General features: G+C 40.4%; 1 protein-coding gene across 1 annotated transcript in view; it reads left to right on the forward strand.

Moving 5' to 3' along the window:
- The window catches only part of TSPAN8 (tetraspanin 8), a 242,853-nt gene that overhangs the window by 150,330 nt on the left and 79,428 nt on the right, over nt 1-13,095 (forward strand). The window contains exon 4 of the mRNA XM_057557345.1: nt 3,922-3,971. Coding sequence (XP_057413328.1) covers nt 3,922-3,971 — 50 coding nt within the window. The remainder of the gene's footprint in view (nt 1-3,921; nt 3,972-13,095) is intronic.

A 13,095-nucleotide genomic window follows, 5' to 3' on the forward strand; every position in this document is an offset into this window, starting at 1 on the left:
CCAAAGGCTTTGCCCTTAGTTCTCATGGCCATTAGGGCCAGTCTAACAGGAACTCATAGACTGTCCCCATATGAACTTGTCACTAGATGCCCATTGCCTATAGGGTTCTCACCCCCTCTCTTGACTGCTCTTTTACAGTCCAACATGGCAAATACTGTAGAAAATGAATGCAGCATATTCAAGTTCATAATCAAAAGGTCCAAGCAGCTTCTCTCAATCATAAAGCACAGGAACCCCTGCATGACCTTCAGCCTCAAGTCTTGGATTACAGGAAACAACAACAACATAAGACTCTTCTCAGACTTCATTGGAAAGGATCATATCAAGTGTTGTTAGCCATAAACACTGCAGTAAAACTCTAGGGAATCAACCCTTGGATCCTTGTTTCCAGTAAAAAGTTATCATACATTTATTTCCTAGACTTCTATATCAACAGGAGATCCAAAACAGAATCCCTTGGAATCTTCCAGAAGACGACATCAAGAAGGTGATAGCTTTTCCAAGATCTTTGGACAAAGCAGCAGGCTGCTCAAAATGGATAGCTTCTATCCAAGATCTTCAGTTCAAGACCTCCTGTACCCTAAAAATAACATAACAAACTACCACATCCTTCTTCATCTCCTTCTTTTCATAACCATCTGTGAGATTCTTAAACTTTCTTTCCATAGTTTTGTTTCTCTGGATAAATCAGGAGGATGAACAAGTATTATACAAACCTATTTAGGTCAAACATCCCTTCACTAAAGACTCAGGGTGGAGATGGGATTTGTTTTCCTGGATAATCCCAGATGAGGCAGGATCTTGGCTAAGAGGCATTGTCCAAGGCCTTCTAATGATTCTCATGTCAATACTTGTCTCCACAGTCATTTGCTATATTCTCTCTAGAATTTTAAATACTTCAGCCACTCACTTGACAAATGATTAAAATTCAATCACAAAAGCAAAATTTACCAGGAAGACAGGAAAAAGAGGTACAATGTTAAGAAAAGCCCCAGTGGCATCATTACCAATGAGTCTGTGACTATAACTGCCTCAAGTGATACAGACCTAGAAAACTGAACAAATCAAGATTTGGTTGAATGAGGCTCAGTCTCCCCACTGACCTAGAGGAAGGACTGTGAGAATTTTCCACTGTGGCCTTCTTATGTCCTGGTCTCCTTTACCTGTTCCTCTATACCCCTCTTATGCATAACTTTAGCTCCTGTTTGGCTTCATCCTTCTTGAGAACATCCAGACTGCCCAAAGAATGGCTGCTAATCCACAAGAATAATCCCCCTTCTTCCCATCTGAATTCTGCATTGGGAGTCTGGGAAAATATCACAAATAAACCCAGGCACAGCTTTGCATGAGGTAGTAACCATCCTGGAGAATCATGTTTGGAACAGAAGGTATTTGTGGCTGTGACATAGAGACCTCAAAAAGAAGTACCTTTATAGAACGAAGAAGCTCTTATCTCTTTCTCATAACAGCCTTGGATTTAACAGTCCAGGTTTGGCCATGTCTCTGATTCATGTAGACATTTAGAGATATGCCGTCTTGTTGGTCCATTATCCCCTAGAGCGTAGCAGAAGCTGGTCACAGGCACTAGCTTTTAGACTGCAGGAAGGGGAAGAAGCTGCATAGGAACACATGTCCTGTGTCTTAAGGCCTAAACACAGGGGCACATACCTCTTCTACTCACATTCAGTTGGTGAGAAGATGGGCAAACGTTCACATCTTGCTGCAGGAAGATCTAAGGAATGTGTACTAGCTGAGCAGTCATGTGCTTAATTTTATATCTCTCTATCTATCCATCTATCTATCCATCTATTTATCCACCTCTCCCTTTCTCTCTCTCTCTCTCTCTGAGTGTCTATAAGTCTCTTCCTAGATTTGATTTCCAATGGCCTAAAGAGTTATGGGAGCAGAGCAGATTTCTAATATAGATAAAATGTTAAGTATGTCAGGCACCAATAGCTGCCTACCCAGTATCTATTTTCTTTCCATCCTTTTGAAGAGAACTCGAATTCTCCCAACTAAAGACAATTGCTAGACACATTCTCTTGTAGTCCAAGGGTTCAAGGTGGTTATATGACACTATCTGGCCAATGAGATATAAATGATACATTTCTGGGGGGCTTTTTCTTCCTCTTTTTCCTTTATCCTTCTTTCTGCCTACTACACAGGTGTACCGATGTGCTGCTTGGAGCAGTAGCAGCCATCTTAGAACCATAAGACAACCAGAGTGAGGATGAAAGCGAAAATGTCGATGATGGTAGAGCTGAAAGATGGGTTCTCGATGGCTCATTGGGTCATAAAACTACTTATGTGAACCACGTAAACCGTTTTGCGTTTAAGCCAATATATGGCAGACCCTCTAATATTGGCAGTTGAATGGGTTTCTAAGAAATGGAGAGGGTGAGCAAAGGGAGAGAGAGAAATTGAGAGAGAGAGAAAAGAGCTTCCTTTCTGCTCCTGCCAGCTTCCTGAATATATATATATATATCTGTCTGTTTGTTTTTTACCTAGACTGGGGAGAGAAGAGAGGGAGGAGGAGTGACAAAAGCATAGATATCGGTAAGCCTATGATGGACATTTTCCATTTTACCCCACAGATCCACTTCCCATCCTTCATCCTGCCTGGTGCCCTGGGTGGCTGTCCATACGGAATGCATCGACAATTTCCTTTCCCTCCATTCTTCCATTGGGTTTGACTAGTAGAAGACATTGGCAAGAGATCTGGAGAGCAGGAGGAAAGTAAGGTCAGGATATTTATTCCTTCGTCTTCCCAGCTGTGCTCCTCAACTAAAGGCCACAGATCCTCTCAGATGGCCTTCTCCCCACAACTCACTTTCTTGATTCCTGTAACCACTTCCTCCCCTCATTCATTCAGGCTGGGGTGTAGGGTGGTGATGGATCCCTGTCCCATTCTCTGTTGCTTTTCCTGAACTCTTCCCACATTTTTGTAAGCAGTTCCTTTATGAGTTCTCCTTAAATTACCCAATTTGAAAGTGCCATTTGATTTCTGCCCGGATCCTGGCTGACCCATTTCTGGAGAGTGGGATTAGAGCCCTGCTTCCAGGATTAGAGTCACATGGAAGCAGGAAGCTCTAGAGGTAGAGACAGCCTCTTGGAACTTCCTGTGCACCAAAGCAGCTCAGTTTTATCATGTAGTGGTAGGATGAGAGGGACCAGGAAGACAAGAAAGAGAGGTATAATGCAGAGGTTAGAGCACAGAATCTGAAGCCAGACAGCCTGAGTCCAGCAGCAGGGAGATGCCATTACATCTTTTTTTCTTTTTTTAACGTTTATTTATCTATTTATTTATTTATTTATTATTATTTTGGCCACACCACTCGGCATGCGGGATCTTAGTTCCCCAACCAGGGACCGAACCCACGCCCCCTGCAGTGGAAGCACAGAAACTTAACCACTGGACAGCCAGGGAAGTCCCAGATGCCATTACTTCTGTGCCTCACTTTCCTCATCTGTAATTGGGATAATAATAGTACTTGTCTCATAAGATTGCAGTCAGGATTAAATGAAATGTACATGTAAGACACAAGAGTTCCTGGGACTTTGTAATTAATCAATAAATATAACTGTAATAATAATTATTCTTAAATACCAAGGATCAGACGAGATGCTGGTTGCTTCAGAGGATTTCTGTGTGGACAAGTGAAATCAAAGACAAATGCCCTTCTAATGAAGAATCTGATTTCATATTTTGATATTTGACCGCCGACACCTTCTAAGCCTTACCTCTTCCTCTTCCCTTTCTGCCCCACGTCTGGACAAGCTGATAAAAAAGCCTGGGTGCTCACCATTTTGGCACCAGCCAAACCACAAGACGTTGCTGCATGGGGACTCTCATGCCCAGCCCCAAACCCTAACCACAATAAAAACCCAGGCCAGTCTCATTTCCTTGCTTTTTTATTTCAGACTTGCTTAAGAAGCCTATCCTGCTCACCCCGGACACAGACACCCATTATGTAAGTAATAAACCTTTCTGTACCATTTTGGTGTGTATGTGTGGCAGCATCAGTAGCAACATCTGAACCAAACCTTGGGTGTGGATCCACGTGCCGCTGCAGGTGACATAGTAGCCTTCCATTCAAAAAACACTGGCACTAAAACTACTGGTCCGCTACCCTACTTTTGACCCACCTTGGGGTAAGAGAAGGAAAACCTTGAACTGACTGAACTTTTTTTCCTTCCTACAATGAATGGGCATCTCAAAAATAGAAAATAAGTTGAGTCACAGAAAATGAACTTCTGTTTCTTTCCCACCTTGAGTTGTAGACTGAGATTCACATCTGCTCCATCAGGTTACTGACAATTTAGTCACTGAGCAGGGCACCATCTTGCCCAGCCTTAAAAGTCTCCCCCAAACCAAGCAAAGCAGAACAAGGACCAGAAAAGAGGGAAGACTCAGTAGTGCCTAAGGTTTGAGAACATAGACTCTGAACGGTGCTGCTTTACTTCCATCTCCTTCTCTTGACCTCCAAATTGACGACCACTGTCTGCATGCCTCTTATATCTTTACCAGGACCTTCCAGTGAGCACACCCATCCACTGTTTCTTGGCCACCAGCAGTTTCCTTTTCCTCCTTAATGTCCTTTTTCTCTTTTTTGGTAAGTTATAAAACTATTCTGACATAGGCTCAAGTGGACAGCCCCCTTCTGGGTATGGCTTAGCGGAGAAGACTCCCATGGATAGACATGAGAATCATTAGAGGAATTAAGACAAAATTAAATAGCTGCTGGGAGCCTATCTCAGACATGTAAAGTGAGACTTTGCTGACTTGGGGCAGATAGGGATGGAAGAGGTGGGTTAGGAACCTGTATGTTTAAATTTATTTGTTTATTTGTTTATGGCTGTGTTGGGTCTTCATTTCTGTGCGAGGGCTTTCTCTAGTTCTGGCAAGCGGGGGCCACTCTTCATCGCGGTGCGCGGGCCTCTCACTATCGCGGCCTCTCTTGTTGCGGAGCACAGGCTCCAGACGCGCAGGCTCAGTAATTGCGGCTCACGGGTCTAGTTGCTCCGCGGCATGTGGGATCTTCCCAGACCAGGGCTCGAACCCGTGTCCCCTGCATTGGCAGGCAGACTCTCAACCACTGCGCCACCAGGGAAGCCCAGGAACCTGTATGTTTAAAAGAAGTTCCCCAGCTGATTCCAATGATGAATCAGGTATAGAACACATTGAACAGATTAATTTTGTGACCCAGGATTATATTGATCCAGGGACGTTTGACCCAAGGATATGATAATCCCACCATTTGCTCATTGCTCTGCCATCAACATGAGTGGTTAGTACAGAATACCCAACTTGACTGGAAATATGTTAAAGAATTAAGTCATCAATACAGAGAAATTCCAGACAGCAGAACAACTTTGAAATAGCTGAAGAAACTTCTCACAGTTTTCTCATTAAAAAGAAAAAAATGTCCAACTATCAGTCCTTTGTCCATTTCCTACTAAATATTATTGGCAGGAATAATCAGTACAAAAGAAAATGACAGTGGTGAAAACTGCACATGATAAAATTTGTTAGAGATGAAAATCTGAAGAATCGTGCCTTAATGCTCACATTGAAACATGCAAACGTTAAACAGGGAAAAATTAGACTTGGCAGAAGTAATCAACACTAAATAAAACTGCCAACAACTACACTGGCACATGTTAAAATTTATTATTGCCTAAAAATTGACAGAAGAATCCAATTTTTTGACTAAGTTTAGGTATGAATAATTTGACCTGAGACAATTGGATTTGGTACAAATAATGGCTATAAAAGAAAAGCTGCAATTGCAGAAACTATAATCAATAAAAATTTGATATGAGCAATAAGGAGAAAAACCACATTGAATAACATTTTCATTTAAACCTTATGTGGAAAATAATTGATTCCAATGAAAAGAATTTCAGTAAATTAACAATTAAAATGGGAAAAAATTAGAAATATCTTAATGCCTGGGAATAAAAATTTTATCAAGGAATTATAGTAACTTAATAGAAATTACTATGGCTCTAAAAATACTTTCTTAATGAGTATTTTAATCTATGTATGCAGAATTTTAATGTAAAGTTTTAACTCCCAAACACAGGGGTCAAAATATTCTCAGATCAGAAAGTCCACAGGGTCGACATGGATAGGTCAAAACAAAAAGGCTTAAAACTTTCTGCATCCAATTATTTATTGCGGGGTGTCAAGAAAGGAGTGGTCAGGAAAAGTCTGGAATGTGGGGCAAGAAGGAACGTGCCCAAGAAGGGCAAGCATTCATGGAGTGCCACCACTTCAGGTTCCTGGGCATCCAGATGGCAGGATAAGGTATGTGTACCTAGGAGAAAGAGCACAGAAGACAAATCCTTTCAAATGTTTCCTAAGCCCCTCTCTCCTTATCTAGTTTCTTACTGAAGGAACTGAACCATAATTCTAAGTCTTGAAGTTGACCGAAGTAGTCATCTCTCAAAATGCAAATCCCACTATAAAAAAGAGGAATAATAACAAGTGTGGGGGGAGGATGTGGAGAAATGGGAACCCTCTACACTGCTAGGGAGATTGTAAAAGGACACAGCCACTTTGGAAAGGAGTCTGGCAGTCCCTCAAAAAGGTTACATATGGATTACCATATGACCCAGCAATTCTGTTCCTAGGTATATACCCAAGAAAAATAAAAACATATGTTCACATAAAAACTTGTTTACAAATGTTCATAGCAGCATTATCCATGATAGGCAAAATGGAAACAATCCAAGTGTCGATCACGTGATGAATGGATAAACAAATTTGTGTTTTATCCATTCAGTGCCATATTTTGGGGCAATAAAAAGAGATAAAGGAATGATCCGTGCTACAACACAGATGAACCTTGAAATCATGAAGGTGAGTGAAAGAAGCCAGTCACAAAAGACCACACATTGTATGATTTCCTTTATATTAAATGTCCAGAATATGCAAATCTGTAGAGACAGGAGGTAGATTAGTGGTTGCTTAGGGCTGAGGGGGCTGAGGAGAAAATGGGAAGGAAATGCTAAAGAGTACAAAATTTCTTTTTGGGGTGATTCAAATATTCTAAAATTGATCATGGTGATGGTTGCACAACTCTGTGAACATACTACAAACCATTGCTTTGTACATTTTAAATTAGTGAATTGTATGGTATGTGAATTATATCTCCATAAAGACTATATTAAAAATGCAAATCTCCAAAAATGGAGTCACATTCTAAAGCCTCAATTTTTATCTCTGGGTATCAGTCTCCTTCTCTGTATAATAGGAATGATCTTAATAACTTATGAAGATGTTGAAAGAATTAATGAAGCCATGTATGTGAAAATGCTTACATATCATGCAACACGCGTGGTAGAGATAGCTAACTGCCCAAGATCTGTGCTTTTCCTTCTATGGCATAGAATTGGCACAGGGAAAGAGTTGCCCAGGCAGAGACTGCAATTTCCATGGCTTCTTGCATCCAGTTATTCCATGATCTAGTTCTAACCAATGGTATGTGAGCAGAAGTGATGTGTGTGGTCAAGGTGGTTAGGCAACTGCTCTGTCTCTTTCATCCTCTGTTTCCTCTCCTAACTGGATGCTGAGTAACTGACAGGGAGGGTGGAGCCATAAGATGGGACATGCCTGGGCTCTTAAATCCCTCTGTGGGTAAAACCCCACCCACCAGCCACCCTGGGTTGATCATCTCAGTGAGAAATAGGTTCTATTTGGTTGAAATGTTTTTGTTATAGCAGCTAGAATTACCTTCACTAACACAAAAATTTAAGTATGTATGCCCTCAATAAATTTTTGATAAGAAAATAAGACATCTTTGTCATTTGTTAGTACCTTTGGAGTTTTAAAATAAAAGCCAGTAGAGGCTGAGAAGAGGACAGTTATGGAAATCTGAAAAGTGGAGGACATGAATGGATGTGGGGTGGCCTGATACTGACTTGATCCCACCCCAAATCATATGAGGTGTTTATTGTACCATTCAGTGCTCATCCTTACTTAAGGCAGTGATGCACTTCATTGAATCCCAAAGTCATGGAGCAGATACCATATCAATTCTGAGTCCTCTGCACTATTTATCAGCCCTAATCTCTACAGTGAACCTACATTCATGAGGAGGGAAACAGATAATAAATCAAACAAATAAGCAAAGCATATGATATATTTGATAGTGTTGATTGTCATGGATTAAAAAAAAGCAAGAAGGGAGTGTGGGAGCTCAGGAGTCATGTTCAGTTTTAAATAAGATGGTTAAGGAATGTGTAAAGAGAAGATGACATGGGAGCAAAGGCTTGAATACAGCGAGGGAGCAAGCCATGACTTCCAAACAGAGGGAACAGTGGTACAAAGACCCTGACGTAGAAACATGCCAGGTGCATTAAGGAACAGCAAGGAGATTAATGTGCTTGGGGAAGGCTAGGCAAAGGGAAGAGTGACAAGGAAGAGGCCAGAGAGGTAATGGAGTGGGACTAGATTGTATGGAGGTCTGAGGACTAGTCAAAGAACATAATGGGGGATAGGAAAGAGTTCAAGACCAGAGATAATTGGCTGCTCTTATTGACTTCAGCAGCGAATGCCAGCACAATGCCTCAAAGACAGATAGGTCCATTTTCACTTCAGCAGATATCAGTTCAGGACCTAGATATAGTCCCACAGCAGGAACCAGCAAGAACTCAGATGGTGAATGGGATCCAAGATCCCCCATCCTCCCAACACTTGCCATAATGAAGTCACATCAGTGCCTATGTACCCCAAGATGACACTTCCTGTAGGAGCAAAGAGGGAGGAAGTTTGAAAGACTGAGCATTTACCAGACATAGATTGTTTAATCTGGAAGAGACTGAGTTATAAGGATAAGAAAATAAAGATGCTATATATTTTTTTGCACATCTTAGTTTTACTGGATTAGATTTATGGTGTCCCACAGGTTCCTTGGGCCTTGTTCACTTGTTTTCTTTTAATTGGTGATGATTCTATTTTATTTTATTATTATTATTATTTTATTGAAATATAGTTGACTTACAATATTATATTGTTTCAGTTGTAAAATGCACTAATTTGATATTTTTATAGATTATACTCCATACAAAGTTATTATAAAATATTGACTATATTCCCTGTGCTGTACAGAAATAAGTGTTGGAGAGACTGTGGAGAAAAGGGAACCCTCCTACATTGTTGGTGGGAATGTAAATTGATACAGCCACTATGGAGAACAGTATGGAGGTTCCTCAAAAAATTAAAAATAGAACTACCATAGGATTCATCAACTCACTTCTGGGTATTTATCCAAAGAAAAATGAAAACACTAACTTGAAAAGTTACCTGTACCTCCACATTCACTGCAGCATTATTTACAATAGCCAAGATATGGAAGCAGCCTGAATGTCCATCAATAGCTGAATGGATAAAGAAGATGTGGTACATATACACAATGGAATACTACTCAGCTATAAAAAGAATGAAATTTTGCCATTTGCAATAACATAGATTCGTTTGCTTTCCTTTAATCATTTTTCTTTCTGTTCCTCATACTTAATAATTTCCATTTTCCTATCTTAAAATTTGCCAATACTTTCTTCTGATTGCTCAAACCTGCCTTTACCTGTAGTGAATTTTTTCATTTCAGCTTCTGTACTTTTCAGCTCCAGAATTTCCTTTTGATTTCTTTTTAGATCTTCTGTCTCTTTAATAATATTTCCATTTTGTTCACACATCATCTTCTTGAGTTTTCTATATCTTCCTTTAATTCTTTGAGCATTTTTAAGACAGTTGTGTTAAGTCTTTGTCTTGGATATCTGCCATTAGGTCTTTACAGAGAGAGTTTCTGTTGATTTATTTTTTGCCTTTAAATGAGCTGTACTTTCCTGTTTCTTTGTATGCCATGTGCTTTTTTTGCACACTGGACATTTGAATCTAATAATGTAGTAACTCTGGAAATCAGATTCTCCCTCTTCCCCAGGATTTGCTGGGCTTTGCCATTATTCTTATTTTTTGTTTTTGTTTGTTTATATGTTTGTTTTTAATTGTGTCAGGTGTCTTTATGCTGAGGGTCAGGCTGAGTTGTAAACTTACGGTCTTATCAGCTCTTTTCTGAGCCTTTCCCTGGTCATGCATGGTCACTTTCTAATTTTCCCCATATATGTAGTTGTTTTTGAATGTCCTAATCTTTAATGTCTGGCTTCTGAAAGAGGGAAAAGTGAAAAATGAAGGGGGTAGGGGCAGAAGGATGGCCCTTTAAATTCCCTGGAATTCATTTCATCTGGAAGGGCTTGCAACAATGGCTGCCTGCCTTTTTGTCTGCACCTCTGTGATCAGAAACAGCAATCAGTGAGCAGTGCATAGGTTTCCAATATTTAGAGGACAGGATCCTTTTTGCCTGCCCTGGCTCCCACAAGCTGTGTGCAAGCTGCTCCAGGAACATCAGCACAGCTGCCTGCCATGGGGCTGGGAGTGGGGGATGGATAGCTGCTACTGTGCTAAGAGCTGAAATTGACTAAAATTAACTGCAATTTACCATCCAAGGCTTTCCCTAGAAATTGCAAGCCTTCAACAGATTCCAGAGTTCCAAGTACATCAGAGAGATTCTGCCAATTGTTGTTTGCATGGCGAGATGGATTCCTGGTGCTCCCTCCTCCACTATCTTCCCAGAATCCTCTGTCAGTGGACAGAATCTTCCATGTTGAATAATATGTTGATTCTTATGTGTTCTATTAGTCAGTGTTCTCAAGAGAAGGAAAACCAATAGAATGTGTAGGTAAAGAGATAGAGATTTATTGTAAGGAATTGGCTTGTGTAATTATGGAGGCTGGCAAGTTTCAAGATCTGCAGGGTGAGTGGGTGAAGCTGGAGACCCAGGAGAGCTAATGGTGTAGTTCCAGTCTGAAGGCCAGTAGGCTCACGACTCGGAAAGGGCCAATGTTTCAGTTCAAGTTCAAAGGCAGGAAAAAGTCAATATACTGGTATGTAGGCCATCAGGCAGGAAGAATCCTCACTTTGGCGGGGAGTCAAGACTTTTTATTCTATTCAGGCCTTCAACTGACTGGATGAGGCACACTCACATTATGGAGGGCAATCTGCTTTACTCAGTCTACCAATTTAAATGTTAATCTCATTCAGAAACACCCTCCCAGAAACACTGGATAACGTTTGACCAAATACCTGGGCATCCCATGCTCCAGTCTAGTTGACACATAAAATTAGCCATCACACTTAAAATACAGAAATTATATCTGGAAACAACTGGATGTTATGGTCCCTTTAGAAAAGTTTGATAAAAACCCAGTGGCTGCATCTTCTCAATGTGTTACTCGAATATCTGTGGAATATGCCCAGTACACTATGATCCTAGCCCTGGACAAAAAAGGCACTTTACTATTTTGGTGATGATGATGATGAAGTGCAAGTCACTTAAGTACTTGACAGTTATATTTATGGAGCGAGACATTTCCTTTAATGCTATTTTATAGGCAAGAGGGAAATGCTGCAAACATATTTTGGAAAACATACAAGTTTGTCACGGGTCTTGAGTTACTCCACGCTCAGAGTGCAAGAGTACCTTATGTTAATAGGGAACATTCACACTTTACATAAGCAGGGCTTGGGGAAGTTTCAAAATATCCGGAAAACAGACTTTGTATAAAGATGCTCATGCTGTAACGATGAGCCTATCACAATGTCCCCAGGGAACAGCTGAATAGACAAGGCTGATTCAGAGGCAACTTTTTTTTTTTTTTTTAAATGAAATGGTGGTTTGTTTGTTTTTTTTAATTTACTTATTTATGGCTGTGTTGGGTCTTCGTTTCTGTGCGAGGTCTTTCTCTAGTTGTGGCAAGTGGGGGCCACTCTTCATCACAGTGCGCAGGCCTCTCACTATCGTGGCCTTTCTTGTTTCGGAGCACAGGCTCCAGATGCGCAGGCTCAGTAACAGAGGCAACTTTGACATAGTAAAAAGTCTTTAAACTTTGGAGTCTACTGTTGCAGGAGTACGTGACGGGAAAATCAAGAGTGGACGACATCTCATGTTTTTTCCACCTTGTTTAAAGCTCAAGCACTTCTTTCAGTGCCAGACCAGGGAACAAAGCCTGGACCTGAGAGGTGAGCTGTGGATAGAAACATTAATCTAATTTGCTTTGAGGAAAGTTACTTACCTGGATCGCAAAACATCTGGGAACTTTGTCACAGGCCATTCTTGGTTGGTAAATCAAGGGCCAGGTGGTTGGGACACTAGTCCTTTGGCGATTACTCTCTCTCACTTTTCTCCTAATCCAGGTTGCAGAATCATATCTTAAGAGTTGGAGGCATATTTAGAGACTGGCTAATTTCTCTGTCTCTTCCAATTCAGAATGTGGGAACTCAGGGCCACATGTATCACCAAGGAAGAACCAGTTTCAAAACACTGTGAGTGCATGCCTTCTGAGATGTTTCTCATTGATCCTTAGAGTAGAGCAGGCCTTCTTTTCTCAGTCGCATATGTGCTATTGGTAGAAGTGATTTCATTCTTTCTTCTACAGCCATGGTTTAAAAATGTAGCTGATTCACTCATTTCATTTACTTCTTCACTTAACAAATACTTATTCGTGTTGAGGCACTGTGGCAGGCATTGGAGATAAAAAGTGATCAAAAACAGGGAAGGACCAGGTTGTTATGGAGCTTATAATTAAGTGATTTTATTAGTAATTTTTATAATAATTTAATTATTATTTAGATCTTTTATATTATATATAATTTAATAGCATAAAGAGAAAAATAACAGAAATGAAATAAAAAATTCCCTCTCTGGTATTCTCTTTTGACTTCCTCTGTTTAAAAAATTTCCTTTTGCCAGGGCACATATATACAATGGAGTATTGCTCAGTCATAAAAAGAAACGAAATTGAGTTATTTGTATTGAGGTGGATAGACCTAGAGTCTGTCATACAGAGTGAAGTAAGTCAGAAAGAGAAAAACAAATACCGTATGCTAACACACATATATGGAATATTAAAAAAAAAACAAATGGTCATGAAGAACCTAAGGGCAAGACGGGAATAAAGACACAGACCTACTAGAGAATGGACCTGAGGAAACAGGGAGGGGGAAGGGTAAGCTGGGACAAACTGAGAGAGTGG

This window comes from Balaenoptera acutorostrata, chromosome 11 (assembly GCF_949987535.1).
Source record: "Balaenoptera acutorostrata chromosome 11, mBalAcu1.1, whole genome shotgun sequence".
Classification (NCBI taxonomy): domain Eukaryota; kingdom Metazoa; phylum Chordata; class Mammalia; order Artiodactyla; family Balaenopteridae; genus Balaenoptera; species Balaenoptera acutorostrata.